Below are 23,167 nucleotides of genomic sequence, written 5' to 3'. Positions count from 1 at the left end.
AGTGAATGGTCTTGTAGTGGCGGGATTTGCCCACCTCTGTGTCCCTGTGTTTGAGTCTCTTCTGCTTGAGTCTGAACTTCAGGCTGGTGGCCACAGAAGCCAACACTCTCACTTTACAGATGAGAAAACGGAAGCCTGGAGAGGGCCAGGGACTTGCCCAGGTTCCCACAGCCAGTCCATGCCGGAGCTGCGCTAGGACACCCTCCTCTCTGTGCCCAGAGCAATGGCCACAACACCCCCTTCTGTCTGCTTGAAAACTCCTTCATTCTTGCCGATCTGTACTCATCTTTCAGTCTCTGCCTCTTTAGCAACCAGAGCCTATGAAGAGGTGACCAGGCCCCGGTCACTCCCCGGAGCAGAGAAACTGGAGGTGTAGGGGTGGGAACTGAAGGGGAGGGGCATGGCAGGGGCCGAGAATGTGGCTGCTCTGGCCCGGGGGCCTGAGCCAGGCTGCCTACAGAGGAGCCAGTATGCCCAGACATTAGGGCTTTGTGAGTTGAAGAGTTCGGTGTGGGGATGGTTGTTTTGTTGAGCTGACATTGTTTCAGGTTGACTGAATGTCAGTGTCTTGGTGTCCAGGAGCCAGCTCTTTAGAGCCAGCCAGGGTCTTGGGGAGAATGTGGCTGGGGCATCCTAGTCTGGATCAAGGAAGGGAGGGGGCTGCCCGTGCCCCATGAGCGCTGAGCAGGTCCTTGAGGAGAAGACTGCAGAGGAGGAGTGAGTCCTAGCGTGGATACCAAGAGAGGCGAGAGGAACAGGCGCCCTTGCATCTTGGGGCCAAAGTAGAAGGGCCTGGCCAGAGTGAAGGATGGACAGAGGCAGGACAGGGACCTCTGGAGGCTGGTGCCTTCCTGCCAGGGCACTGGGAGCCCTGAGGACACAGCGATTAAACCTTCGTCCACAAAGGAAGAACCAAGAGAACCCTGGGGACCAGGAGGGCCCCAGGAGGACTTGGGGACTGGCCAGACGGGTGGGGTGGGCCAGACTCACAGCTGTCCAGATGTGGGTAAGAGATAACTCTGTTTACTGGGCACCCAGTGGGAGCAGGGCGGGGGTTGGGAAGGGGCTCCCAGGGCCAGTGGGGCGGGCAGATTAGGAGGCGGGGGCATGAGTCAGGGGTTTGCGAGCTGCCCCTGGGGCGCTGGTGCTGTCAGAACGAGTGGGAACGTAGCTGGTCGCAGAGGGCACCAGCGGCTGCAGGACTTCACCGAGGGACCCTGAGGCTCGTGAGCAGGTGGGCAGGGCAGGGAGGGGCTGGGGATGGTCCTTTGGTGCCTGCCCTGAGGGTTTCTGCAGGTGCCCAGCCTGAATCTATGCCCAGGTGGGCAAGGCTCCTGACCTCCAAGGGGATGCAGGTGGGTAAGGTGAGAATGTTACCAGGCGCATGTTGCCCCTAAGGGAACAGGCCCATTGGCACCTGAAAAGAGGAGGGTGGCAGGTGGCCAACGGCAGCAGTGGTGTTGTGGCTCTGGCGTGTGTGTTGCTGGGGGTATCTGATCCCCTCCAGGTATGGGCCCTTGTCAGCTTGTTGGATCCCACAGGCTCAGGTCTCGTTCACCTCAGACTCCTTCCTTCCTAACAGGGGTCCTCAGGCCACCCCGTCTCCCACCTAGGAGGCAGGATGTCAGATGACACAGTCTTCCCTTTGGGACACTTCCGGGGTCCACCTGGGGCACCCGGCTCCATGCCCAGCGTGGTCAGTATTGGAGGGAACTACAGAGCCTCCTACCACGTGAGAATCTTAAAACGCCTAGCTCAGGCTAATTCCATGGGAACTGAGGGCAAATCAGAGGGGAAATGAAGATGGCAAGTCTGACTATAACCCCAGCAGCAGGGATAATGACAGCAAACATTTTCATAGAGCTCTTTATATGCTAGGCACTGTTCTAAGCCCCTTACAGATGTAAACTTCCTTAATGCTTACAACAGGTTTATGAGGTGGGCATCATTATTATCACTCCCATTTTACTCATGAGAAAACTGAGGCACAGAGAGTTGAAGTCACTTGCAGTTAGTAAACGGCAGGGCTGGGCTTTGAACCCAGGCAGTCTGACTGCAGAGTCCGTGACCTTAACCACTAACTCTAAACTAGCTATCAGTTGTTTTGTTGGAGGTAACTCAGCGTAGTGCTTAGGGATGTGGCTGGAGTCAGGTAGTCCAGGTTGTAACCTGCCTCTGATACCTACCTGCTGGGTGGCTGAAGCAGGTAAATGTCTCTGAACCTCAGCTTTCACATCTGTAGAATGGACTAATGACATTACTCTTCTTCCTCTTAGAATCTCCAAACCACTTCACAGAGTGCTTTGGGAATTCTAAGAGTTAAGGCATTAAGGTTCTTTGTGCAGTTCAGGCTGATTACACAAACGTGGTGCCACACCATTAGGAAGCTGTCCCTGTCATCTGGTCAACCCCCTTCCCCACTGTGTCTTCCCAGCTGTGCTATACCTTCTAGGTTCAGCTGTCCTGCTCACCCTTATCTGGCCTGGCCCTGGCCAGCTAGCTAGCTGGCCAGGTGTTTGGTACACTTCCAAACTTGGGGCAGCGGTCTGAGTCCAGGCCCTTATCAGTGCTAGGCAGCACAAGGCCTGCAGCTGGGGGTTGGCCGGGCTGGCGGGTGGCAATCCGGGTCATGGGCGTGCCCTGTAAGTCTCCAGCTGAGCTCAAGGCATCCCCGTTTTCCCCTCTTCTTTCTCACTGATGTCTCAGAACCCTGGCGGGAAGGCACTCCCATTGTACAGATGGGGTGACTGAGGCCTAGAGGCTAGAAGCTGCCCAAGCCCCTTCAGCCAGTCAGTGGAAGAGAGGCAGCCTGGACCTCTGGATTCTCCAGCTCTGAGGGCCCCTCTGACCGTTCCAGTCCTCAGATGGGCAACCAAGGCCACAGTCCCAGCCCCATGGGCGGGACTTTTAGTACTTAAGGATTAGACATCCTGGAGACCACTCAGGATCTGAGGTCTAAGAAGGTACATGGGCAAGTCCAGAGAAGGAAGAAAGTGAATAAAGATGGAAGAGAAAGAGAGAGGAACTTTTGGGAGAAGCAGAGAGGGAGGAGGAAAAAGAGAGAGAGAGAAGAGGTGGGTGATCAGGTCCTCAGGAGCAAAGCCAAGCCCTGCAGTAGGGACTACCTCAGCCTCAGGTCCAGGACCCCTCCCCCGCACCCCGTCACTTGCCCCACCTGCCAAGGCAGGGGCCTCTCGCATTCTCCAGTCTGGTGAGACCCAGTAATCCCCTCCCTAGCCCCAGGACTGCAGGGTCACCCATTCCTCAGAAAAAAGGGTCTCTGCACATCCCTTTCCTTCTTTTCCCTTTTTTTTTTTTTGAGATGGAGTCACAATCTCAGCTCACTGCAACCTCTGCCTCCCTGGTTCGAGGGATTCTCCTGCCTCAGCCTCCCAAGTAGCTGGTATTACAGGCATGTGCCACCACGCCTGGCTAATTTTTGTGTTTTCAGTAGAGACGGGGCTCACCATGTTGGCCAGGCTCCCTGCCCCATGCCCTCACGTGGCATTTTCCCACCTTGCTCAGCCCACCTGTGCAGCTCCATCCAGCCATGCCTCACACCTGGGCTCCCAGACCTTCAAATCTCACTTGTGCTTTTAGGCTACACCAGTGACCCCTCCTCCAGTGACTCCACCCACCGGGTGCTGCAAAGACATCCTGCTCTTCCTCCTGCCATACAGATCCTTGGCACTCAGCACATTCGGCCCCTGGGGTCCACGTCACCTCGGAAGCACTGAGGCTGCCCTGTGTTCCTTTTTGCCTCCTTATCAGGGCTAGGAGCTTCCCCAGTGTAGGGATAGGCCTTGTTCAGCTCAGCACCCCCTCCCACCAGCCCCCCGTGCTCAGTACCCCCTCCCACAGCCCCCAGTGCTCAGCACCCCCTCCCACCAGCCCCCAGTGCTCAGCACCTCCTCCCACAGCCCCAGTGCTCAGCACCCCCTCCCACCAGCCCCCCATGCTCAGCACCCCCTCCCACAGCCCCCAGTGCTCAGCACCCCCTCCCACCAGCCCCAGTGCTCAGCACCCCCTCCCACCAGCCCCCCGTGCTCAGCACACCCTCCCACAGCCCCCCGTGCTCAGTACCCCATCCCACAGCCCCCAGTGCTCAGCACCTCCTCCCACAGCCCCAGTGCTCAGCACCCCCTCCCACCAGCCCCCCCATGCTCAGCACCCCCTCCCACAGCCCCCAGTGCTCAGCACCCCCTCCCACAGCCCCCCGTGCTCAGCACCCCCTCCCACAGCCCCCCGTGCTCAGCACCCCCTCCCACAGCCCCCCGTGCTCAGTACCCCATCCCACAGCCCCCAGTGCTCAGCACCCCCTCCCACAGCCCCCAGTGCTCAGCACTCCCTCCCACAGCCCCCAGTGCTCAGCATTCCCTCCCACCAGCCTCCAGTGCTCAGCACCTCCTCCCACAGCCCCAGTGCTCAGCACCCCCTCCCACCAGCCCCCAGTGCTCAGCACTCCCTCCCACAGGCCCCAGTGCTCAGCATTCCCTCCCACCAGCCCCCAGTGCTCAGCACCTCCTCCCACAGCCCCAGTGCTCAGCACCCCCTCCCACCAGCCCCCAGTGCTCAGCACCCCCTCCCACAGCCCCCAGTGCTCAGCACCCCCTCCCACAGCCCCAGTGCTCAGCACCTCCTCCCACAGCCCCAGTGCTCAGCACCCCCTCCCACAGCCCCCAGTGCTCAGCACCTCCTCCCACAGCCCCAGTGCTCAGCACCCCCTCCCACAGCCCCCCGTGCTCAGTACCCCATCCCACAGCCCCCAGTGCTCAGCACTCCCTCCCACAGCCCCCAGTGCTCAGCATTCCCTCCCACCAGCCCCCAGTGCTCAGCACCTCCTCCCACAGCCCCAGTGCTCAGCACCCCCTCCCACCAGCCCCCAGTGCTCAGCACCCCCTCCCACAGCCCCCCATGCTCAGCACCCCCTCCCACAGCCCCCAGTGCTCAGCACTCCCTCCCACAGCCCCCAGTGCTCAGCATTCCCTCCCACCAGCCTCCAGTGCTCAGCACCCCCTCCCACAGCCCCCAGTGCTCAGCACCCCCTCCCACAGTCCCCAGTGCTCAGCACCCCCTCCCACAGCCCCCAGTGCTCAGCATTCCCTCCCACCAGCCCCCAGTGCTCAGCACCCCCTCCCACAGCCCCCAGTGCTCAGCACCCCCTCCCACAGCCCCCAGTGCTCAACACAATGCCAGGGACGGACTGGGAACCTTTGTTGAACCGACCCAATTCCCTGTCACCACCATGCCCTGTGCTATAGTGGGTGAGGGGGGAAAGGAGTCCCCTCCACACCCAGTCTGGGGCCACCTTAGGTGACCCCTGTCTTCCCCTTGGACCTGCCCTCACATTCCTGGGGAGGGCACACCTTTCTCTCTGCTAGGGACACAACTGAGAAAACTGAGACCCCGAGCTCAGAGGCCTCTTGCCTGGGACCTAGTCATCCTGGCTCCCCAGTCCCAGAGCCCCAACCCTGCAATAGGGAGCCATTCTTACAGTCATTCGATAAATGTTTATTGAGCACCTACTATGTGACACCCACTCTGCTAGGAGCAGGGAATTTTGTAGGGATTGAGACGTACAGGTTCTTTGCACTCAGGTGGCTTCCCTTCCAGAAGCATTGTCAGACAATATGAACACAAATCAATCAAGAAACCATGTATTGGTTTTTTTTGTTTTGTTTTGTTTTGTTTTTCTTCTGAGAGAGTCTCACTCTGTCATCTAGGCTGGAGTGCAGTAGTGCCGTCTTGGCTCACTGCAACCTCTGCCTCCCAGGCTTAGGCAATCCTCCCACCTCAGCCTTTCAAGTAGCTGGGACTACAGGTATGCGTCACCACACTCAGCTAATTTTTGTATTTTTGTAGACACGTGGTTTCACTATGTTGCCCAATTGGTCTCGGACTCCTGAGCTCAAGCAATCTGCCCACCTCAGCCTCCCAAAATGTTAGGATTACAGGTGTGAGCCACCACGCCCAACCAAGAAACCATTTAAAAATTAGTCAGGCATGGTGGTGTGTGCCTGTGGTCCCAGCTACTCTGGTGACTGAGGTGGGAGGATCACTTAAGTCCAGGAGTTTGAGGCTGCTGTGAACTGTAATCATGCCACTGAATTCCAGCCTGGGTAACAGGGGGAGACCCTCTCTCAAAAAAAGAAAAAAGAGGAAGAAAGCAGCAGCCCAGGCTGAGATAGTGAGACCCTGTTTTACACACAATTTTTTGTTTAATTAGCTGGGCACTGTGGCATGCCTATAATTCCAGTTACTCGGGAGGCTGAGTCAGGAGGATCCCCTGGGCCTAGGAGTTCAAGGTTGCAGTGAATTATGATCATACCACTGCACTCTAAGCCTGGGTGACAGTGAGACTCTGTCTCAAAAAAGAAAAGAGAGAGAGAGAGAGAAAGGAAGGAGGGAGGGAGGGAGGGAGGAAGGGAGGGAGGGAGGCAGGCAGGCAGGCAGGCAGGCAGGCAGGCAGGCAGGCAGGAAGGAAAAGAAACCAGAAGATGACAGATTGGGGGCCAGACATGGTGGCTCACACCTGTAATCCCAGCGCTTTGGGAGGCCGAGGCGGGCTGATCACAAGGTCAGGAGATCTAGACCATCCTGGCTAACATGGTGACACCCCGTCTCTACTAAAAATACAAAAAAATTAACCGGGCACGGTGGCGGGTGCCTATAGCCCCAGCTACTTGGGAGGCTGAGGCAGGAGAAAGGCGTGAACCCGGGAGGCAGAGCTTACAGTGAGCCAAGATCACGCCAGTGCATTCCAGCCTGAGCAACAGAGCGAGACTCTGTCTCAAAAAAAAAAAAACAAAAAACAAAAAAACAAGGTGACAGAGTGACAGATTGGGTCAAGGTGGTGGTCAGGGAGGGCCTCTGAAGAGAAGACATTTGAGCTGAGATGTGAGAAGGGCTGAGGTGTTATGGGGAGGGTGTCCGGGATACGGACAGCTGGATGTGCAAAGGCCCTGGGACATGAAAGGGCTTAGTGAGTTCTAGGAACCACAGGAGGCCAATAGGCTAGCGGGGAGAGAGCAAGAGAGACAGAGTGCAAGATGGGGTCAGGGAAAGAAGCAGGACCACATCGTCCAGACCTGCGGACCACTCCCAAGGATGCTGCAGCCCATGCCCAGTAAGCAGCAGCTATTTCTGAGAGAAGAGCATGTGTTTAGAGCCCCTCAGGGGAGCTAAGCCCTCTCAAGAAGGGACCGGCATGTCCCCTGGCATTGGCTGAGTCCCAGGGATGGGTAAGAAAAGAAGCCAGGTGAAGACTAGAGAATGAAGGAGGGAGATAGACCTGAGGGTCACCTGCCTATCTTCCCCAAACATCTTTCACTGGTGCCAGCCAGACTTACCTCTTCCCTGCACTGCCCCTCTCTCCTGGCCCCTGCTCACCTACCCTCACACCTGTAAATCCAGCTTGTTCTCCCGTTCCCTCCACACTTCCTTCCTCTGACCCTACCACCTCCAACACGTGGATCCCCTACACCGACATGTGGCCTCCTCTGGAGGAGGACCAGGAGATCCTGGGATGCCCTGTGCCCCACTCAGCCTGTGCCCTCTGCTGCAGGGACCCGCGGTGCGGGTTATGCTGGGGGCTCGGATCACCGTGGACAACTGGACACTCAGGACCACGCCATGGAGGAGCTGCAGGTGGGTGTTCCCTGGCATCAGCAGCGCTCCCACCTGGAGGCTCTGGGGACCCCGGCCCTAGACTCCTATTTTCGTTGGGGGTGGAAGAGCCCCTCACAGCCCAGCCTCAATGGCCGCTTCCCACAGGATGATTATGAAGATGTGTTGGAGGAGAATCTGGAGCTGGAGGAATATGAAGACCCAGGCGTCCTCAAGCCCCAGGTGGAGGAGCCGGCAGGTAAGCCCCTCTCCCTCCCTCTGCTGGGAGCCCTAGACAGGGACAGGAGGGGCACTTGTCCTCTCCCCTTCTCCACAGTCCTCCTTCCAAGCCCCATGAGCCGTTCTCCCCTCAATTCTGGCTGATTGAAGGATAAACAGAGTTTTGTTTGAAATGATCACAGGAGGTGACTGGGAGAGCAGGGGCAGTCACCCATCCAGTGCTCCTGCAATGTGAGAGGGGTGGGCAGCCCGTTTAGGACAAGGGTGTGAGTCCACATGCCATCTGTGCCCATCCAATGCCAGCTTCCAGGCAAGAAACTGGGCTTGTTCTTGGGGAAAGAGGTCCTAAGAAATGAGGGGCTTGTGGGGACCCTCCTGGGTGGAAAGACACCAGGAACCACCCTGCCTTCCCTGGTCTGTCCAAGGTTTTAGGTGGGGAGCCCCAAGCAGGGCCTGTTTACTGTCAACAGGACTTAAGTGCTGGAGATTGGGATTAAAGTTAAGAGGCCCCTCTCGGAAATGAGGGCTGGGGGTGGGAGGGGCGGGAATATAAGGGGCTGACCCACCCTGGTGCCTGAGCTCAGTGAGACACTGCACAGATGCTGATGGGCTCACTGAGGCAAGTGGGAAAAGAGACTGGCCTCAGAGGTGGAAGGGGAGGGAGGAGGTCCTAGGAGGATCCTGAAAATTGCCACTCAGGGCTCTGCAGTCACCTTGGAGAGGTCCCTTCACTTCATCACTGCGGAGGGGCTAGGCCTCCCTGGCTGAGTTCCAGGGGTCCTCGACAAGGCTCAGATGGGGAGCCCAAGGCTAGGCCCAGCACAGGTGTGGGGAGCCCCATCAGCTGAGTGGCCAGTGTGGGATGGGGCACCAGAGGCCCAGCCCAGGGCCATTGGGAAGGAGGGGGCATCCGCCCATGCCTAGGTCTCTGAGGCTCACGGTGGATCGTGAAGAGCCTCAGGTGGGGGACGGGCAGGTCAATACTAACCGACCTCCGGTTTTCAGCTCACGACACCGAGGCAACAGCCACAGACTACCACACCACATCGCACCTGGGTACCCACGAGGTGAGGATCCCAGCCTCCCCCATTCTCTCCCATGCTGCCTTTGGGGTCCACCATTTGACCTGGGAAGAGAGGAGCAAGGGGATAGAGGCAGCTTCAGACTGGGGGAGACCCTGCAGCCGATAGAGGAGTGACGGTCCCAGGAAATAGGTGGGAGGGATGCCCCACTGACGGGGAGGCCTGGGCCCCCTTCCAGAAGCACCCTGGGCAGGGATAACCTGATTGACAAGGGCTGAGTCCTCAGGCCCTCAGGCCCTGACTGGGCTGTCGGGCTTCACTGGGGAAGCACAGAACTGAAGACTTGCTTTCCTCTGCCCAGGCCCCTCAGGTCTCCACTGAGCACCGAACTGTCTAGCTGGTTAGGAATTTGGGCCGGCCCTCAGCTATGGCCCTTGGAGCAACCACCTGGCCCAGGGACATGCTGAGGCACAACCACGAACAATCTTAGAGGCTGGAGACTGACCCAATGACTCCAAAGTCCCCTTTAGCCTCAGCCTGCCAGGCCTCCGCTTCCTACTCCTTTCCCTCAGTGGCCTCTCCAGCATCCCTTTGGGTCAGGGTTCTCCAAATGCCTTCTCAAAATGGGGTGAGGGCCTGGCCAGGAAGTTGGGAGATAGGGGAATGGTGTGAGCCATATCTACCCATATCTATGGACCCTTGAGCACAGGGATCCAAGCCTCACAAGCACAAGCCTCTCTCGAGAGCGGCTGAGCACCCACTATGCCCTGGACTATACCTGACGGACTAACTCAGGCGCATGGGGCCACAGGTCTATGTGGAGCTACAGGAGCTGGTGATGGATGAAAAGAACCAGGAACTGAGATGGATGGAGGTGGCACGCTGGGTGCGACTGGAGGAGAACCTGGGGGAGAACGGGGCCTGGGGCCGCCCGCACCTCTCTCACCTCACCTTCTGGAGCCTTCTAGAGTTGCACAAAGTCTTCACCAAGGGTGAGCCTCCTGGGTCCTTGTGGGCCCCCTGCAGGTGAGACTTGTTGTGTGGGGCTATGGCCCAGCCTCCCAGCTCACTCTTCCACTGCCTGCAGGTACCGTCCTCCTGGACCTGCAAGAGACCTCCCTGGCTGGAGTGGCCAACCAACTGCTAGACAGGTTTATCTTTGAGGACCAGATCCGGCCTCAGGACCGAGAGGAGCTGCTCCGGGTCCTGCTGCTCAAACACAGGTGCCCCTGCCTGCCAGGGCTTGGATTCCGTATTCAGCGGGCCCAATTCCCCAGCCCACTTGCCCCAAGTTCTCCCCAGGAATCCAGGTGGCCCTATCCTCACCAAGCAAGGGCTCACTTTCCTCCACTGTGGCTCCCATCTCTGACACCTTGAAAGGGGTGGCCATGTCCTATGCTCAGAGTTGGGGGCTGCTGGTCCCCAGGAGGGCAGACCTGCAAGGCCCTTTTCTCTAGCCATTCTTTTGATCCTGCCTCGTCATTCCAGAGGCCACCCACTTACATCTACAAGGTACTTGAAGAGGAGGCTCTGATTCTCCTTCCATCCCAGGGTCTCTCTGGTCTGGTCTGGGAAGTCCCAGATGTCTACCCTTGATGTCTACCCCCGTCCCTTGATGTTGGCCCTTGATCCCTCCCACCACTGATAGCTCGGCCTGAACAGCTTACTCAGCCCATGTCCCCTGTACGTCCTGCAGCCATGCCGGAGAGCTGGAGGCCCTGGGGGGTGTGAAGCCTGCGGTCCTGACGCGCTCTGGGGATCCTTCACAGCCTCTGCTCCCTCAACACTCCTCACTGGAGACACAGCTCTTCTGTGAGCAGGTGCGTCAGTCACACGGTCAGGGCCAGGGTGGGGCACGGAGAGAGCTTCCTCAAACGCCAGCAGAGGTCCTAAAAAACCCACCACAAGCAGGGGACCAGAAGTACTCCTGCAACTGGGGTGTGCCAGGAGAGTTGGGAAGCCCCCAACCTGAACATGGTGGGAAGTGAGAAAGGGAAGGGGAGGAAGGGGAGGATGCTCAGGTCTCTCAGGTCAGAGTGGCCCGAGGACTCCTGTCACCACCCTCCTTCCCACAGGGAGATGGGGGCACAGAAGGACACTCACCATCTGGAATTCTGGAAAAGATTCCCCCAGATTCAGAGGCCACACTGGTGCTAGTGGGTAAGAACAGGCATCTCTACCCTCAGCCCTCCACACCCCTTGTGTCCTGGCTCAGCCTGTCTTTCCCTCAGCCTGGACCCCCGCAGCCCCACCTCTTCAGCACACCCACCCTGGGCTCCTCGGCCTGGCCTGATCTTCTGGTCCCCTAACAGGCCGAGCCACCTTCCTGCAGCGGCCAGTGCTGGGCTTCGTGAGGCTGCAGGAGGCAGCGGAGCTGGAGGCAGTGGAGCAGCCCATGCCTGTGCGCTTTCTCTTTGTGTTGCTGGGACCCGAGGACCCCCACATTGATTACACTCAGCTCGGCCGGGCTACTGCCACCCTCATGTCAGAGAGAGTGAGGAAGGGCCGGAGAGGGCTGGGCTGGGGGAGCTTGGGAGCTGGGTGGTGGCTGAGGCCTGCTCTCCAACCTGACCTGGGTTACTTTAGGTTCACTGGTTTGACCCATTCAGCCTAATCCAGCTGCTGCTGTGCTACCTGACGGGGGAAGTCGGGTGTGTGCAGTCTGGCCCAGCTCTGCCTGCTCCGGCCTGGTCTCATCTGGTTGGCTTTGGCCTGGCTTAGTCTAGTCCAGCCCACTCTGATCTGGTTCCACCTGGTCAGGTCTGGCTTGGTCGGGCTTAGTTAGCTCTAGTTTCGTCTAGTCTGCTTAACCCACCAGGTTAGCTTAGTTCCTTCTTTCCCCACCCGGGGCCCCTGTCTGTCTCCCCAGAGCCCTTTCTTAGTGGAGAGAAGAGGTGGGAGTGGGCAGGAAAAGCAGTTCCTGGCAATGGGAGCTGCTGCCTAAGGGGGTTCTGGTCCCTGGAGGCCCTGACTTCGGACTCCTGGGTCCTTTCCCTCCGCAGGTCCAGACAGCCCTGACCCTGTCTCCTGCCCCTAGGTGTTCCGCATGGATGCCTACATGGCTCAGAGCCGAGGGGAGCTGCTGTGCTCCCTGGAGGGCTTCCTGGACTGCAGCCTAGTGCTGCCTCCTACTGATGCCCCCTCCGAGCAGGCACTGCTCAGTCTGGTGCCTGTGCAGAGGGAGCTGCTTCGAAGACGCTACCAGCCCAGCCCTGCCAAGCCAGACTCCAGCTTCTACAAGGGCCTAGGTACCTGCCCTTCCCAGCCGAGGCTTTTTGAGCCCCCACCAACTCCCAGACACCTCAGCGTAGCCTGTCTCCCATCACATGTCCCTCTCTCACCGCTCCCTATGCCCACATTTCCCAGCCTTCTTGGCCACCCCATTCCAATCAGACAATCTCCCCTACACCCTCCAGTCCCCTTTCCCCTCATGTCCTCCAGCTGCTCCCTCTGACCATGCTCTTATCCTCCACCACAGACTTAAATGGGGGCCTACGGGGCCCCGGGGGCCCAGACGATCCTCTGCAGCAGACAGGCCAGCTCTTCGGGGGCCTGGTGCGTGACATCCGGCGCCGCTACCCCTATTACCTGAGTGACATCACAGATGCATTCAGCCCCCAGGTCCTGGCTGCCATCATCTTCATCTACTTTGCTGCCCTGTCACCTGCCATCACATTTGGTGGCCTCCTGGGTCAGTGCCAATACCTGTCTCCCTAACTCTCGCCTCTGATCCTCTGGCCTCTGTCTCAGCCCCAACTTCTGACTCTTTCTGACCCTCCAGACCCCTGCATCAGCCTGCCCATGACTTGCTCTATGGGCCCCTGGAAATGATCTTCTGACCTTGAGCCCACTGTGACCTCTACCCACAGGAGAAAAGACTGGGAACCAGATAGGAGTGTCGGAGCTGCTGATCTCCACGGCAGTGCAGGGCATTCTCTTCGCCCTGCTGGGGGCTCAGCCCCTGCTTGTGGTTGGCTTCTCAGGACCCCTGCTGGTGTTTGAAGAAGCCTTCTTCTCGGTAGCTCTGTCCTTGCCCCACTGACCTGACCCTGTCATGTCCCCCGCCCCACCTGCCTGATGCACGGTGCCTTGCCCCAAGGCCCTCTTTGTCCGACCGAATTCTTCTGACCACCCTGCAGTTCTGTGAGAGCAACGGTCTAGAGTACATCGTGGGCCGTGTGTGGATCGGCTTCTGGCTCATCCTGCTGGTGGTGCTGGTGGTGGCCTTCGAGGGTAGCTTTCTGGTCCGCTTCATCTCCCGCTATACCCAGGAGATCTTCTCCTTCCTCATCTCCCTCATCTTCATCTATGAGACCTTCTCCAAGCTGATCAAGGTGGGGGCCTATGGGGATGTTAATGCACACGGGAGGTTGTGTATAAGACCGAGACCCTGACTGGGCATGAGGGTTCACGCCTATAATCCTAGAACTTTGGGAGGCTGAGGCGGGTGGATCACCCGAGGGCAGGAGTTCAAGACCAGCCTGGCCAACATAGTGAAACCCCATCTCTATTAAAAATACAAAAATCGGCCGGGCGCGGTGGCTCAAGCCTGTAATCCCAGCACTTTGGGAGGCCGAGACGGGCGGATCACGAGGTCAGGAGATCGAGACCATCCTGGCTAACACGGTGAAACCCCGTCTCTACTAAAAATACAAAAACTAGCCGGGCGAGGTGGTGGGCGCCTGTAGTCCCAGCTACTCGGGAGGCTGAGGGAGGAGAATGGCGTAAACCCGGGAGGCGGAACTTGCAGTGAGCTGAGATCCGGCCACTGCACTCCAGCCCGGGCGACAGAGCGAGACTCCACCTCAAAAAAAAAAAAAAAAAAAAAAAAAAAAAAAAAATCAGCCAGGTGTGGTAGCGGACACCTGTAATCCCAGCTACTCGGGAGGCTGAGGCCGAAGAATCGCTTGAACCCAGGAGGTGGATGTTGCAGTGAGCCGAGATTGTGCCACTGCACTCCAGCCTGGGCAACAGAGCAAAACTCTGTCTCAAAAAAAAAAAAAAAGACTGAGCCATTGTGTCCTCACACATGTATCTGTGCAGCATTTGTGTGGCTTTGCTTTCACCTGTGTACATAACCATGTGACTGTGCATATGACTGTGGCAACATGTGTGCCTGTGTCTGTGTAGTCACACATCTGCACACAGGACTGTGCAGCTGTGTTGACTGTGACCACATATGTGTTGGCACCTGCTGTTGCCTGTGGAAAGCATTCTTGCTGAGGCATGAGAGGGTGCCTCTGCGTGCACATGTCCAGTTCATGACCACACATGATGTGAGCAATGGGTAAGTATGGGCGTGACACAGCATGTGAAAATACATGCACAGTGAGAGCAAGAGGGACTCTGGAGCCTCTGAAGTCCCCCACTCCCTCCCCTGCACTTGTCCTCAAGAGCTGCAGGGCTTGTGGATAGAGTGCCCACCCACTTCGGCTTGCCTCCTGTCATCTTAAGGTCTGCTTGCATCTGTACCTGCATTTTACATGGAAGAAGGGTGGGCCCTATGTGTTGTCCCCTGATTCTGTCAGATGGAGGGTCTTTCTGTGTCCAGGTCTTTTAACCCCTTGTTGGAAACTTCCCTGACCCTTGTTTCCTGACCTCCAGCCTTCTCATGTCTCCCAGGTCCTGGGTGTGCATGTGCTCACACACACATGCATTGCCTTCCATGGCCCTCCCTGCCCAAACCTGGGCGTCTTCATTCCTGAAAACCAAGCTGTAGAATCCCATTTATCCTCTGTTTCCATGTCAATTGAGGAAGAAGATAGATGGATGGATGGATGAATATATGGATAATGGATGGATGCATGAATGATTGATGGATAATGAGTGGATGGATGATGGATGGATGAATGGATGGATAAATGGGTGGATGGATAGACGATAGGTAGGTGGATGGATGGGTAGATGGATAATGAATGGATGGATGAATAATCAATGAAGATCAATGAATAATGGATGGTTGAATGATGAATGGGTGGATAAATGGATGGATGATGAATTAATAGATGACTGGATGCATGGATGGTAGTGCTGGGTAGAGTTAGCTGGTGGTACTTTCCAGCCCAAGCCAAGGCTGGGAGGGAACAGAATGCCTTGGTTTTCTGCTGCAGATCTTCCAGGACCACCCACTACAGAAGACTTATGACTACAATGTGTTGATGGTGCCCAAACCTCAGGGCCCCCTGCCCAACACAGCCCTCCTCTCCCTTGTGCTCATGGCTGGTACTTTCTTCTTTGCCATGATGCTGCGCAAGTTCAAGAACAGCTCCTACTTCCCTGGCAAGGTCAGCACACCCTCCTCACCTGTCCTTACCAATACTGCCCTATCCCAGCCCAAAGCCCCCCACTCCAAATTCCCCAGTACCCTTAGTTTCCCTTCTTTTTCAGATTCCCACTCCCAATTCCAACCTCCCCTGGCCCTATCCTTACCTAGGGTTTCACTGAGGGCAAGCCCCTCCCACTTTTGTGGCATGCCCAGCCTGAGAACTGCTGGGGGAAAAAGAAAGGAGGCAGACATAGCTGAGGTGCAGGACAGGGCATTAGATGCTGATGTATCCCCTGGAAGAGTAGGGCCCCCTGGGTGAATATAGGACAGGAAGGTGGCAGGAGGTGGGGAGTGACTGGGCACTGACCACTGGTCCTTTCACCTGTCCCCAGCTGCGCCGGGTCATCGGGGACTTTGGGGTCCCCATCTCCATCCTGATCATGGTCCTGGTGGATTTCTTCATTGAGGATACCTACACCCAGGTGACCCCTCCTCCCAGCCCTCGGACCATGATACCCCCCAGGTCCTCATTTCCACCCCCTAACATGCCCCTTCCCTAGAATAGCTTTCCCCAACCTGAAGCCAGCTGGGACTACCTCTATCCCATCCATGCCTCCTCTGGGAGTCCCTTGTGCTTCTCACAGCCCCAGAGGACCCCTGTGGCCAAAGCAAGGGGCTGGGCCAAGTTTCTACCTTCATTCCTTAACCCAGAGCAGTAGGAATAGGTATTCTTTGGAGTCAAGCAGATCTAGGCATGAATCCCATCTCTGCCATCAAATAGCTGTGTGATGTGGGGCAAGCTACATAACCTCTCTGATTCTCTTTCCTCATCTGTAAAGTGGGGAACAAGCAGATGGATGTAAAGGGATTAGTGTAATGATTAGGTACAGAGCAAGTGCTCAATATAAGTAAGTTCCCGAGTGCTGCCAACCTAACTGCCCGACCCCCAGGACCCGACCCTGGCTCCTCCTGCTCCCACCCTTCCCCATCCTCCTGCCCTTGGCATTCTTACCTGCTACCCCCTCCCACAGAAACTCTCAGTGCCTGATGGCTTCAAGGTGTCCAACTCCTCAGCCCGGGGCTGGGTCATCCACCCACTGGGCTTGCGTTCCCACTTTCCCATCTGGATGATGTTTGCCTCTGCCCTGCCTGCTCTGCTGGTCTTCATCCTCATATTCCTGGAGTCTCAGATCACCACGTGAGAGACAGGGTGGGGGCTGGGCCTGGGAGGGTGGGAGGCAGGGACCTTTCCCTGGCATTCTCCCAGGCAGGCAAGAGACCCAGGACTGCAAGCTAGTCCCTGTGGGTGTGTGGCCCTCCCAACTAGCAGGAATAGTGAAAAGCCAGGGGCAGTTCCAGGTTTTGTGGGACCTGAGGTTGTATAATTTGGAGAGCTCTTTTTAAGAAAAAAAAAAAAAAAATGTGGCCAGGCACAGTGGCTCACACCTGTAATCCCAGCACTTTGGCAGGTCAAGACGGGCGGATGACCTGAGGTCAAGAGTTTGAGACCAGCTTGGCTAACATGGTGAAACCCTGTTTCTACTAAAAATACAAAAAATTAGCCAGGCATGAGCCTGTAATCCCAGCTACTCGGGAGGCTGAGGCAGGAGAATCGCTTGAACCCAGGAGGCGGAGGTTGCAGTGAGCCAAGATCTCACCATTGCACTCCAACTTGGGCAACGAGAGCGAAACTTCATCTCAAAAAAAAAAAAACCCAGGCGAGGTGGCTCACATCTGTAATTGTAGCACTTTGGGAGGCCAAGACAGGGGGATCACGAAGTCAGTAGTTTGAGACCAGCCTGGCTAATGTGGTGAAACCCCATTTCTACTAAAAATACAAAAATTAGCTGGGTGTGGTGGTACGCGCCTGTAGTCCCAGCACCTCGGGAGGCTGAAACAGGAGAATCATTTGAACAGGAGGCGGAGGTTACAGTGAGCCAAGATCACACCACTGCACTCCAGCCTGGGTGACAGAGCAAGACTCTAGAAAAAGAAAGAAAAAGAAAAAAAAAATGCAAAATGACAACTATAAAGTTAGGTGCTGGATCTTGGAGAGGCGCGTACAAGCAAAGCTCCCTGAAGCTGAAGGTTCATTGCCTGCGAATCAGCCTTGAATGTTGTGAAGACATTTCTGCTCTTAAGAGTCTGGATTCTCAAGATGGGGCGGGAGGGAGGGGAGCAAGGAACTCAAAGAGGGAGGGGCACAGAAGACAAAACTGAGCTACAAGGACACCAAATATGGAGAAGGAAGGGTAGGTGGAGGAGGCAGGGGAGAACCCTGCTTACACCTCGCCTTCCCCTACCGCAGGCTGATTGTCAGCAAACCCGAGCGCAAGATGGTCAAGGGCTCCGGCTTCCACCTGGACCTGCTGCTGGTAGTGGGCATGGGCGGGGTGGCTGCCCTCTTTGGGATGCCCTGGCTCAGCGCCACCACTGTGCGTTCCGTCACCCATGCCAACGCCCTCACTGTCATGGGCAAAGCCAGCACCCCAGGGGCTGCAGCCCAGATCCAGGAGGTCAAAGAGCAGCGGATCAGTGGACTCCTGGTCTCTGTGCTTGTGGGTGAGTGAAAGCTGGGTCGGGTCTCCACCATCCTCCTGTCCCCCACCCCTGGCCCCTTCCCCTACCCCTTCAGACCCAGCACCTCCTCCAGCCTCTCCCATCCTGCACCACTTTCCCACATCTCCCCAGCATCCCCTACTCAAACGAGGGGATCCTGGAGGAAAGGCCAGGGCGCTGGGCTGGGCGTCTGAGCAGGGAAGAAGGGGGCTCCACTCCCGAGGCCTTCTCCAGACCAGATCCCACCTTCTGACTTATCCAACAGAAGTCCAGTGAACTGTGGGTTCTAGCCCTGCCCTGCTGCTAACCCAGTGTTCCTCCTTGTCTCTGGGTCTCAGTTTCCCTGTCTGCCCAGTTGGAGGGTTCATCAGATGTCCCCAAGTTCTCTTCCAGCTCAGCTGCTCCATGACTGATACAAGGGGCGGTGTTCTAGGCATAGTCTAGGGATGTGGGGGGGAAGAAAGAAGGGTCACTGGGGTTGATTTCAGTTCTGGAGCAGCCAAGAGTCGAGCTGGCTTCAGTGTGGGCAGTGCCATGGTTGCAGATGGAGAGGTCAGGGAAAATTTTTTTTTTTTTTTTTTTTTTTGAGGCGGAGTCTCGCTCTATCGCCCGGACTGGAGTGCAGTGGCCAGATCTCAGCTCACTGCAAGCTCCGCCTCCCGGGTTTACGCCATTCTCCTGCCTCAGCCTCCCAAGTAGCTGGGACTACAGGCGCCCGCCACCTCGCCCGGCTAGTTTTTTGTATTTTTAGTAGAGACGGGGTTTCACCGTGTTAGCCAGGATGGTCTACGATCTCCTGACCTCGTGATCCGCCCGTCTCGGCCTCCCAAAGTGCTGGGATTACAGGCTTGAGCCACCGCGCCCGGCCAGAAAATTCTTAAAGGAGGCAAAGTTGATGGTATTTTGGACTGGGGTGAGGAGAAAGGTGTGTGTCTTTGACCTCTGTGACCCTCATTAGGTTAAGGGAGTGGGCTTACGTCAGGTAGGCAGGACTTTGACTGCCTGCCAGCTGTGTGGCCTTAGGCAGGTTGTTTACCTCTCTGAGCCTGTTTCCTCATCTGTAAAATTGGGGTAATACCTATAAAAAGGACCGATGGAGGCTGGGGATGGTGGCTCACGCCTGTAATCCCAGCACTTTCGGAGGCTGAAGCAGGTGGGTCACCTGAGGTCAGGAGTTGGAGACCACCCTGTCCAACATGGTGAAACTATGTCTCTTCTAAAATTACAAAATTAGCCAGGCGTGGTGGTGCACGCTTGTAATCCCAGCTACTTGGGAGGCTGAGGCAGGAGAATTGCTTGAACCAGCGAGGCGGGGGTTGGAGTGAGCTGAGATAGCACCACTGCACTCCAGCCTGGGCGACAGAGCGAGACTCCGTCTAAACAAAAAAGACTCATAGGAATGGTTCCAGGCCAGGCGTGGGATCCCAACACTTTGGGAGGCCAAGGCAGGAGAATCACTTGAGCCCAGGAGTTCAAGACTAGCCTGGGCAACATAGTGAGACCTTGTCTCTACTAAAAATTAAAAAAAAAAAAAAAAAGAGCCAGGTGTGGTAGTATGTGCCTGTAGTCCCAGCAACTAGGGAGACTGAGGTGGGAGGATCACTTGAGACCAAGTGAGGTCGAGTCTGTTGTGAGCCGAGATCACACCACTGCACTCCGGCCTGGATGACAGAGCAAGACCGTGTCTCAAAAAAAAAAAAGAAAAGAAAAGAAAAGAAAAAAAAAACGGCTCCATATGGTGCCTGTGTTTTATTCCCAGCCCCAGATAGGGGCCTGACCCCCACCGGTGCCAGGCCTCAGGCAACCTGGGCTGAGAGTATACGGCTCCCCCACAGGCCTGTCCATCCTCATGGAGCCCATCCTGTCCCGCATCCCCCTGGCTGTACTGTTTGGCATCTTCCTCTACATGGGGGTCACATCGCTCAGCGGCATCCAGCTCTTTGACCGCATCTTGCTTCTGCTCAAGCCATCCAAGTACCACCCAGATGTGCCCTACGTCAAGCGGGTATAGGACCCTTTTCTGACTGCCCAGCCTGGGGTGGTGGAGGGTGCCGGGGCGTGATAGGCACTGACCCCAGTCTCCCCCTGCAGGTGAAGACCTGGCGCATGCACTTGTTCACTGGCATCCAGATCATCTGCCTGGCAGTGCTGTGGGTGGTGAAGTCCACGCCGGCCTCCCTGGCCCTGCCCTTCGCCCTCATCCTCACTGTGCCTCTGCGGCGCGTCCTGCTGCCACTCATCTTCAGGAACCTGGAGCTTCAGTGTGTGAGTGGCTGCCTGGGCCTGGGGCACAAGAGCTGGGAGCATGTAAGGGGTGCATCTCAGAACTAGGGCAGGCAGGACAGCATCATGGGTAAAGTCTGGGGCTAGGGCTGGTGTCCAGGTTCTGGCCTGCCGTGTCCTAGTATATGATCTGGAGTACAGGGCCTCGTTTCTCTGTGCCTTCATTTTGCTCACCTGTAAAGGAGGGGAATGATGGCACAGCTGGGGAGAGTGTCAAGAGGCAGACAGGGTGTGCTGGGTGTGAGCTGGACCCCTGAGCAGCAAGTCCTGCCGTCTTCCGAGTCATTTGGGACAGTCACTCCTCTAATAGGATTTTTCCACAGTGTGACTCAGGTCACTGTGGGGCTGCCCTGGTGAAGAGGTCCCCTGCTCACCCTCTGCAGGCCCTCCCCTGCCAGGGTCCACATCCCCAGCGTTGCCTCCCACTTTGACAACTACTTATTTAGGCCAGTCCTAGTGGCTGGGGTGATAAAACAGGAGTGGCCCAAGGTTCAAGACAGCCAGACACTCTCCTAACTCCAGAGATGCCTCTCGTGCCTAGGGAGGGCTCTTCTGGACCCAGAGTCTCTCACCCTGTCTCTCTCCTGTCCCTCCCCTCCAGCTGGATGCTGATGATGCCAAGGCAACCTTTGATGAGGAGGAAGGTCGAGATGAATACGATGAAGTGGCGATGCCTGTGTGAGGGGCAGGCCCAGGCCCTAGACCCTCCCCTACCATTCCACGTCCCCACTTTCCCAGGAAAAGCAGAAGTTCATGGGCACCTCATGGACTCCAGGCTCCTCCTGGAGCAGCAGCTGAGGTCGCAGGGCTGTGGGTGGGGAAGGAAGGGGTGTCCAGGAGACCTTCCACAAAGGGTAGCCTGGCTTTTCTGGCTGGAGACGGCCGACAGGGCCCACATTAGGGGGTTTGCTCCACAGTCCCTCCTGTTGCCACACTTTCACTGGGGACCCTGTGCTGGAAGACTTAGATCTGAGCCCTCCCTCTTCCCACCTTAGGCAGGGGTAGAAGCAAAGGCAGGAGGTGGGTGGGCAAGTGGGGTGCTTGCTGTGTGACCTTGGGCAAGTCCCTTGACCTTTCCGGCCTATACTTCCTTTTCTGTAAAATGGGTATATAGATGATAATACCCACATTACAGGATGGTTACCGAGGACCAAAGATACATGTAAAATAGGGCTTTGTAAACTCCACAAGGACTGTTCTACAGCAGTCATCATTTGTCTTTGAACATACCCAAGGTCCCATAGCTGGGATTTGAACTGGGCTGTGCAGCTGGAATTTGAACCAGGCCTTCTGACTTCGAGGTCTGAGCTCTGTCCTCTGTCAGTCATGCGTCCACCTTCCGTTCCCCTGTGACTCCTCCCTTCCCCACTCTGCTCCCAGCCCCTACCTTGAGACCCTCTTCTCTGGGCCCAGAGAGAGGCATCCTGGCGAAGGCAAGGTACAGGTGAGGATGATCCAGGGATCGGGCCTGGGACTCAGGTCCCCTGTGTTTCGTTCCTCCCTCCAAACACTCATGAGTTTACTCATTCATTCATTCCACAACATTTACTGAAGGCCCCGGAGTCAGTGGACTCCAAGGGGACTGAGACAAGCCCTGCCCTGGGGTGGGGGTGGGGGGCAAGGTACAGTCAATACTAGATTTGGATAGGGAGTTGGGGAGGGTGGGAAGGTAGAGGCAGGACAGGGAGGGGGTTTGTAATTTATTAATTGTGTATTTTCTAAGAGTTTTCATCGTACTTTGGCTTCACACACTGCTCCAGGCCCCTCATTTGAGACCCACTATCCTCAACCCCATCTAGACTGAATCTTGGGGAGAACCCAGATCTGACCAATTGGGGTAGGAGACAGCAGGCTCTCCAGAACATGGGCAAATTTATTTTTTTATAAAACAAAAAGATAAAAAGAGTTGAAAGACGTGGAAGTGGTGAGAGAGGGGGAAACAGAATCAGGGAGTGGTAGAAAAGAGAGGAGGTAGACTGGCGCAGTGGCTAATGTTTATAATCCCAGCACTTTGGGAGGCCAAGGTGGGTGGATCGTTTAAAGGCAGGAGTTCCAGACCAGCCTGGCCAACATGGTGAAACCCCGTTTCTACTAAAAATACAAAAATTAGCCGGGTGTCATGACAGGCACCTGTAATCCCAGCTACTCGGGAGGCTGAGGCAAGAGAATCACCTGAACCCAGGAGGCAGAGGTTGCAGTGAGCCAAGATTGCACCACTGCACTCCAGCCTGGGCAATAGAGCAAGACCTTGTCTCAGAAAAACAAACAAACAAACAAACAAACAAAAAAACAGAAGGAAGCATCAGCCTTCAGCCTTGGGGCCACAGACTCAACATGTGTGTGTGGTGGGGTTCTAGCCCGACATAGGGGATCATTATTTATGCCTCCCAGGCTAGCTGAATCCATGGGGGCTCTCCAGGTGTCCCTGAAAGCTGACACCCACCTTTCACCACTTCACCATGCTACAGCTCAGTTTTCTCATCTGTAAAGTGGGGATGATAATGGTACCTACCTTGCAGGGTTGTTATAAGGATTAAAGGAGACAGTGCAAGAAAAAGGCTTTGGTTGGTGAAGAGCCAACCTCGGAGGGGAGCTGCTGGAATCTTTATCTTGATTGGGATGTCCCTGTCTCCCCCTCCCCTTGCTCCTTGAACATGACCAAGGAAAGTGAAAAACAAAAATTATTCACTCGGCTGCACCCTTCCCCTTGATGCCTGGGAGTAGGTTTTGCCAATAAATGTATCTGCGTTGGAGTGGCTGCCTTGCCTGCATTCCCCTTCCCAGAGGCGGGGATTCCGGGGGTCTTGGCTGAACTAGGTGGGCATGGTGTGTGTGGCACAGGCCTGGCACAGGGCTGCATCTGTGTGGCAAGGGGAGCCAGGCTGAAGTGTGACCCTGAGCCCTAGGGTGGGAGGTCAGCCCCCAGAGAGTGGCTAGGGATCAAGAGATGAGACTATGCTCTGAGACTCCTTCCTCTCTCTAATAAGCAAGACCTGTGGTGGTGGGAGGAGGGGCTGTAAGGGGACCTTGCCCTCTGCCCCTTGTACTTGTGAGCCCCCAATTCCCTTTAGAACAGTGGGCCCCTTACCAGGAAGCTGGACAACCCCTTTGACAGAGACGATCAGAGAAGGAAACAGAGGCCCCGAGAGGGCGCATGGCCACACAGGCACAGAGTCTCCTGACCAGCTTTCTG

At 56.5% G+C, this 23,167-nt stretch overlaps 1 protein-coding gene across 1 annotated transcript; it reads left to right on the top strand.

Annotated features, from left to right (window-relative positions):
* The first annotated feature begins 1,125 nt into the window (after nucleotides 1-1,125).
* On the top strand, nucleotides 1,126-22,732 carry SLC4A1 (solute carrier family 4 member 1 (Diego blood group)). Its single transcript, XM_010353965.2, has 20 exons — nucleotides 1,126-1,234; nucleotides 7,565-7,647; nucleotides 7,774-7,864; nucleotides 8,851-8,912; nucleotides 9,679-9,859; nucleotides 9,955-10,090; nucleotides 10,564-10,687; nucleotides 10,943-11,027; nucleotides 11,180-11,361; nucleotides 11,905-12,115; nucleotides 12,346-12,558; nucleotides 12,737-12,885; nucleotides 13,007-13,201; nucleotides 14,978-15,151; nucleotides 15,525-15,614; nucleotides 16,164-16,330; nucleotides 17,441-17,694; nucleotides 19,527-19,696; nucleotides 19,783-19,956; nucleotides 20,576-22,732. The coding sequence occupies exons 2-20, from the start codon at nucleotides 7,633-7,635 to the stop codon at nucleotides 20,654-20,656; spliced, it is 2,754 nt and encodes a 917-aa protein (XP_010352267.1). The 5' UTR covers nucleotides 1,126-1,234; nucleotides 7,565-7,632; the 3' UTR covers nucleotides 20,657-22,732.
* Nucleotides 22,733-23,167: the final 435 nt, after the last annotated feature.

The sequence above is a fragment of the Rhinopithecus roxellana genome, chromosome 19 (genome assembly GCF_007565055.1).
Source record: "Rhinopithecus roxellana isolate Shanxi Qingling chromosome 19, ASM756505v1, whole genome shotgun sequence".
Taxonomy (NCBI): Eukaryota; Metazoa; Chordata; class Mammalia; order Primates; family Cercopithecidae; genus Rhinopithecus; species Rhinopithecus roxellana.
Note: the sequence above shows the minus strand (reverse complement) of the source record. Positions and strands in the feature narration are given on the sequence as shown.

Coding starts and splice junctions, on each gene's coding strand:
- SLC4A1 (XM_010353965.2), top strand. Junction 13,202..14,977: donor CCTTCTCCAAGCTGATCAAG/GTGGGGGCCTAT, acceptor TTTCTGCTGCAG/ATCTTCCAGGACCACCCACT. Junction 15,615..16,163: donor TTGAGGATACCTACACCCAG/GTGACCCCTCCT, acceptor CCCCTCCCACAG/AAACTCTCAGTGCCTGATGG.